Source organism: Xenopus laevis, chromosome 3S, assembly GCF_017654675.1.
Source record: "Xenopus laevis strain J_2021 chromosome 3S, Xenopus_laevis_v10.1, whole genome shotgun sequence".
NCBI lineage: Eukaryota > Metazoa > Chordata > Amphibia > Anura > Pipidae > Xenopus > Xenopus laevis.
The window spans coordinates 13,659,364-13,666,576 of NC_054376.1; the positions used below are offsets into that span (position 1 = coordinate 13,659,364).

The window sequence follows — 7,213 nt, forward strand, 5'->3', positions numbered from 1 at the left end:
ATTTGAATCAAGTTTTCCCACCGAAAGAAAACTCGAATGTCAGGAAGGCAAATAACATAGTCAAATGCTTCAGCAGACCTCTGCCATTGACTTGAACTCGGCAGGTTTTAGCTGGTGAATAATCCAATTAAAACGGTTTCCATGGTCGAGGTGTGATAAATCTCACATTCGAATTTACAGTCAAACTGGGGGATTAAAATTTCGAATGTATAGATTTTGTCACCAAAAAAGTATTCAAAATTTGAATTTACTATTTGACCATTAAAAAATCTGATGTAGAGTGATATTCGGAGACAATTCACAATTTTTATTATTTGCGTTTTTTTTTGTATTTGCTTTTTATTCAGCAGCTCTCCAGTTTGCAATTTCAGCAGCAACCTGGTTGCTAGGGTCCAAATTACCCAAGCAACCATGCATTTAAATGGTTACACCCTTTTTTTTACACCCTTTTTAGGAGGGACAGAGGGATTAAAAAGGGTGGAGGAGTGTGTTTGTATGTAAAGCCTGAATTAAAGCCATGCGCTAAAGAAATAAAAATAGCTGGCACTGGTGAGGGTGTAGAATCACTCTGGGTAGAGATTTTGACTGGGCAAAAGGTAACAAAAAGAATTATCATTGGTGTATGCTAAAAACCACCTCGTATAAGTGTCGAGTATGAAGCCCAGCTACTCTTGCAGATACAGGCGGCTTCACAGCTGGGTCAAGTTGTTGCTATGGGTGACTTCAATTATCCAGACATTGACTGGGGTAATGGGGTTGCTAAGACAGAAAAAGCTAGTAGGTTTGTAAATATGCTGAATGACAACCAGCTCGTTTAAGAACCTACTAGGAATAACTCTCTTTTGGACCTTGTAATAACTAACAATACTGAACTCATCTCTAACATTTGTGTGGGTGAGCATTTAGGGAATAGTGATCATAACATGGTCTCCTTTGAGATTCTGTTGCAGAAGCAATTCTATAAGGGAGTAACTAAAACACTCAATTTCAGACGTGCAAACTTTGACAGTATAAGGGCATCTCTGCAACATATTAAGTGGGAAATGCTTTTCACAGGGTTAAACACAGAACAAAAATGGGAAGTCTTTAAAATTCTGCTTAATAAATATACTTGTCAGTATATTCTACTTGTAAGCAAGGAACGTTGTTGCAAAGCAAAACCTTTTTGGTTCAATAGAAGCGTTGGTGTTGAGGTGGGTAAGAAAAGACGTGCTTTTAAGGCTTTCAAGTTAGCTGGTACAGCCGAAACATTTATAAGGTACAAGGAGGCCAATAAATCATGCAAAGAAGCTATAAGGCAAGCTAAAATTGCTATAGAAAAGGATATTGCAGCAAGCAGTAAAAAAAATCCAAAATTATTTTTTAAATATGTTAATAGTAAAAAAATGAAGCAGGAAGGGGTGGGACCCTTACTATCAGAGGGGGGTCAGCTGGTTGATGAAAACAAAATAAAAGCGCAGATTCTGAACTCATATTTTTCATCTGTCTACACAAATGAGGAACCAGTAAGTGAAGGTTTCCTTCTTAACAGTCCCAATTCTAGTAATACAACTAATGATGCATGGTTCACACATGAAGAAATTCAAAAGAGACTTGAACATGTTAAGATTAACAAAGGTCCAGGGCCAGATGGTATTCATCCCAGGGTAATTAGCGAGCTTAGATCTGTGATTGCCAAACCTCTTTACTTAATTTTTCAGGATTCATTGAGATCTGGCATAGTGCCGAGAGACTGGCGAATTGCTAATGTGGTGCCTCTATTCAAAAAAGGATCCCGTTCTCAGCCTCAAAACTATAGGCCAGTTAGTCTGACGTCAGTGGTAGGAAAGCTTTTCGAAGGGTTAATAAAGGATAAGATACTGGACTTCATAGCAAATCATAATACTATGAGTTTGTGCCAGCATGGTTTTATGCGTAATAGATCTTGCCAGACTAGCTTAATTTCTTTTTATGAGAATGTAAGTAGAGACCTCTATTCTGGGATGGCAGTGGATGTGATTTACTTAGACTTTGCTAAAGCATTTGATACAGTGCCACACAAAAGGTTACTGGTTAAATTAAGGAATGTTGGCCTGGAACATAGTATTTGTACCTGGATAGAGAACTGGCTAAAAGATAGACTACAAAGAGTGGTGGTAAATGGAACATTTTCTAATTGGACCAGTGTTGTTAGTGGAGTTCCGCAGGGCTCTGTACTAGGTCCCTTGCTTTTCAACTTGTTTATTAATGACCTGGAGGTGGGCATTGAAAGTACTGTTTCTATTTTTGCAGATGATACTAAATTGTGCAGAACTATAGGTTCCATGCAGGATGCTGCCACTTTGCAAAGTGATTTGTCTAAACTGGAAAACTGGGCAGCAAACTGGAAAATGAGGTTCAATGTTGTTAAATGCAAGGTTATGCACTTTGGCAAAAATAATATAAATGCAAGTTATACACTAAATGGCAATGTGTTGGGAGTTTCCTTAAATGAAAAGGATCTAGGGGTCTTTGTAGATAACATGTTGTCTAATTCTGGGCAGTGTCATTCTGTGGCTACTAAAGCAAATAAAGTTCTGTCTTGCATAAAAAAGGGCATTAACTCAAGGGATGAAAACATAATTATGCCTCTTTATAGGTCCCTGGTAAGGCCTCATCTGGAGTATGCAGTTCAGTTTTGGACTCCAGTCCTTAAGAGGGATATAAATGAGCTGGAGAGAGTGCAGAGACGTGCAACTAAATTGGTTAGAGGGACGGAAGACTTAAATTATGAGGGTAGACTGTCAAGGTTGGGGTTGTTTTCTCTGGAAAAAAGGCGCTTGCGAGGGGACATGATTACACTTTACAAGTACATTAGAGGACATTATAGACAAATGGCAGGGGACCTTTTTACTCATAAAGAGGATCACCGTACCAGAGGCCACCCCTTTAGACTAGAAGAAAAGAACTTTCATTTGAAGCAACGTAGAGGGTTCTTCACAGTCAGGACAGTGAGGTTGTGGAATGCACTGCCGGGTGATGTTGTGATGCTGATTCAGTTAATGCCTTTAAGAATGGCTTGGATGATTTTTTGGACAGACATAATATCAAAGGCTATTGTGATACTAAACTCTATAGTTAGTATAGGTATGGGTATATAGAATTTAATTAAAAGTAGGGAGGGGTGTGTGTATGGATGCTGGGTTTTCATTTGGAGGGGTTGAACTTGATGGACTTTGTCTTTTTTCAACCCAATTTAACTATGTAACTATGTAACTATGCATTGATTTGAATAAGAGACTGACATATGAATAGGAGAGGGTCTAAATAGAAAGAAAGACAAGTAATGAAATGTAGAAATAACAATACTTTTGTAGAATAACAAAGCATTCGTTTTTTCGATGGGGTCAGTAACCCCCATCGGAAAGCTGGAAAGAGTCAGAAGATGGCTGTTAATAATTCAAAAACTATAAAAAAACAAAAAATGATGCTTAGAATTAGCTGTACTATAAGATACTAAATATTAACCTAAATGTAAACCACGTCTTTAAAGAATTAATCATAATTCTGGAGACTCAGAACCAGAAAAGGACATTTTTGCAGATCAGGAGTGTCGGCGACCGGGTTCTCGGCCTCGGCCCCAAGGTTGGGGACCCCTGTCCTACAGAACGTATTCCTTAGCTTGACTTTATTTTGCTTTACCTTTACGTGGAGAGCCTTGAGGGGAGGCTGCTGGGCTGGAATGCAATGATGACACGAGAGAAACAGAGTCTTCTAACTGTGCTTTAACTGTAACCTCGTCTGTCAAGCCAGAGATTTTTTGTGGAGCTCCTGAAGCTAGGAAAGAATAACAAAGAGTAGAACAATTGTTTGAATATCACAATGGGACATCTTGAAATAAGCCATGAGATAGGATTCTTGTTAGAATTTATATATCACACCTTTCAGTACTACTTATTATTAGACAATACTACAATAATACGACAATAATCAAAATTGCAGATCTTTTGCCGTCGCTCTATATTTTTTTCTAAGCAAACCAAAATCTTTTGGAATTGTCTGAGAACATTTGATTAATCTATAGCCAGGACACCTTTCATGATAACCGACATAACCAGTCTATAGCTTGGTTTTCTCAGCACTTCCTGGTGCATTTTTATTCCAAAGCAGAGCTCAGGGGCGCCATATCAGTTGCTTCAGTATCTTTGTGAAGTGAGTGCAGACACTTTTGTCGCATGTGCAGTTGGAGTGGGAAAGCTCCATGAATTACCAAAAAAGAAAAGCATCTGGAAGATACCGAAGTGACCGAACATGGTGCCCCTGAGCTCCGCTGCGCTACTCTGCACATTTAAGTCAGTGTTGCTGGATGGGACACTTATGCGGGGAGGGGGGAAAGTGGAGAAGCAAAAGGGTGCTTTTAGCTGTCAGGGGGGTTTAGTTCTCCTTTAATGAATATTTCAGAAATAACCTTAGCCTGTACCAATCAAGGCAATCACCCTCATTTTCCTTCTTCCGACAAACATTTTCCATTTCCTCCACGAACACCCACTGAAATATTTACCATGTTCATGGAGTCAAATCTGCCCATGGCTCTTTCCTCATTCCTTCACAACATACCTATCTGACCTGTAACACCACCTTGTTAAAATACTCCCTACTACAGGTATGGGATCCATTATCCATAGATTCCATTTTATTAATTTTTTTTTTTTTAAATGATTCCTTTTTCTCTGTAATAATAAAACAGCACTTTGTACCTGATCAAAACAAAGATATAATTAATCCTTATTGGAAGCAAAACCTGCAACCCAATTGCTGAAATTGCAAACTGGAGAGATGCTAAATAAAAAGCTAAATAACGCAAAAACGACAAATAATAGGATATGAAAACCAAATGCAAATTGTCTCAGAATATCACTCGCTGCATCATACTAAAAGATAAATATAAAGGTGCATAACCCCTTTAAGGCAGCACTATGTGTGTAGCATGAGGCATGTGAATGCCGTCTGATTTCAAAGGTTTTCCACTGTACGTCTTGCAAAGTGAATGACTTTTTCTTGGCTTCATTTTCTCACCCTAATCTGGAATGGTTTCCCCACCAGCACACCCATACAAACAAGCATACATGTATTCACAATCAATAATCTAACCTGTTTACCTGTCACACATTATTATTATTATTATTATTAATAATAATAACTTCAATAATAAGATCTGTGGGCAGAAATACTGTATATTGAATATACTTACTGCATGGAAGCTGTTCCTTAGCTAGTGCTTTCTTTCGGATCGGATATAAATTTACTGTAGGGACTTGTAGTACTTGGCTCATTCTGTTCTGCTGATGGATATGGGCTTTGGTAGTTTGGCCCGATGGCCTCAAAGGTGCAGGAGACATGTCAGATTTAGCAGATCTTCTCTCACTTAAATTCTTTGCCACTGGGAAAAGTTTAGATATACAGTTTTAATGTGAAAAAAAAACAATTATACGGATACATCCAGCACAACGTTTAGCTTTTGTTTTGCAGAATAACAAAAATATGGCATTCTGCAAATACCAGAACTGTGCCCCAAATCTTGCAATCTAAACACCGAGATGAGAATGCACTTATATGGAAAAGCAATCTTGACTGAAAACAAATTATACAGTGAATATAACACACTAACGAACACACATAGCACCCAAATGCCACTGTTAAATTGGCAATGCACATCTGTTGCAATTAAAAGCAGACAAGTCCAATCTGCACTGTATTCAAGGTATAAGTGTTTAAATGCAGCTCCCACCAGTCGTGTCCACCTTGCAGGACTAGAGGTGGCCATACACGGGCAGATAAAGATAGCGATATCAGTCCTTTAGACCAATTCGGGAATATTTATCTGCCCGTGTATGGGGGCTTCCAATGGGTCTTCCCGTTCAATATCGGGAAGGTTTAATTTTTCCGGCGACCAACCCGTCGGGAGCCCATCGCCTCTCGTTGTAATCTGATCATTTGGCCCTATGGCCGAATGTTCGGATTACCTCGATATAGCCCTGCTGTTGGTGGCCATATCGAGGAAAGATCCTCTCGTTTGGCGATGTCTCCAGACGAGCGGATGCCAGGCATGTACCTTCTCTGCCTCATACCCCTAAACCAGTCCCCTTTCTACTTTCTGTCCGACTCATGCGGGCGCCTGGCCCGGCTCTGCTATATACCTCTTGAATCTGGTAAATAGTTATTCTCTCCAGAGAGGTTGCTTTTTACAGGTATGGGACCTTTTATCCAGAGTCCTCGGGACCTGGGGTTTTCCGGATAAGGAATCTTACTGTAATTTGGATCTTCATACCTTAAGTCTACCAGAAAATCATGTAAACATTAAATAAAACCAATAGGCTGGTTCTGCTTCAAATAAGGATTAATTACTGTATATCTTAGCTGGTATCAAAGTACTTTTTTATAGGGATGCACCGAATCCACTATTTTGGATTCGGCCGAACCACCAAATCCTTTGCGAAAGATTCGGGCGAATACCGAACCGAATCCGGACCCTAATTTGCATATGCAAATTAGGGGTGGGACGGTGAAAACTTTTTTTACTTCCTTGTTTTGTGACAAAAAGTCACATGATTTCTCTCCCCATCATTTTGAAAAAAGAAATCATTTTGAAAAATCTGGATTATTTGATTATAATGGAGTCTATGGGAGACAGCCTTTCCGTAATTCGGAGCTTTCTGGATAATGGGTCCAATACCTTTACCTTCTATTAGTGGGTTTACCATACAGACAAGGTGGATGTGTTTTTGCACTTGATATTGAGCACTTACATATTTAGATATTCTGCACCAGGGGGGTTCTGGTTTGCAAATTCCCAGTTTCACACAAGTCTAATGAATATGACTTGTACAGTATATAATATATACCATACTATAATTAAAAAAAAACACCAAAAAACTATTGTTTGTTCTTTGATGCACTGATCATGCTCCCTTACTGGTTGTTCAGGACTATGGAAGCACAAAAAGACTTCTCTTCTTTCTTATTTGTAAAGCCAAAGGCAAGTTTTTAAGATAACCTCGCTGGAAGAACTGTGAGCTCTATAGTGCAGCGCAGAGCCTTTAAGACAGTATTCCCTTGGGTGTTTGGTAAAATGAAAGTTTAATAAAGTGCTTTAAACAGTGATAATTGCCTTTGCCATAAAAAAAACACAAGAGCAAGTTTAATAAAGTACTGGCCAGATATGGGATGACTTTGACGTAGTTGGCCAGCTTAAATA

The 7,213-nt window shown here is 39.0% G+C and overlaps 1 protein-coding gene across 11 annotated transcripts in view; it reads right to left on the reverse strand.

The window, feature by feature from the left end:
* LOC108712621 (rap guanine nucleotide exchange factor 6) overlaps window positions 1-7,213 on the reverse strand; it is a 136,797-nt gene that overhangs the window by 17,095 nt on the left and 112,489 nt on the right. For all 11 annotated transcript variants that reach the window (XM_041588015.1, XM_018254917.2, XM_041588018.1 and 8 more), the window contains 2 exons: window positions 5,210-5,398; window positions 3,661-3,795 (listed from right to left, as the gene is read on the reverse strand). In XM_041588015.1, coding sequence (XP_041443949.1) covers window positions 3,661-3,795; window positions 5,210-5,398 — 324 coding nt within the window. The remainder of the gene's footprint in view (window positions 1-3,660; window positions 3,796-5,209; window positions 5,399-7,213) is intronic.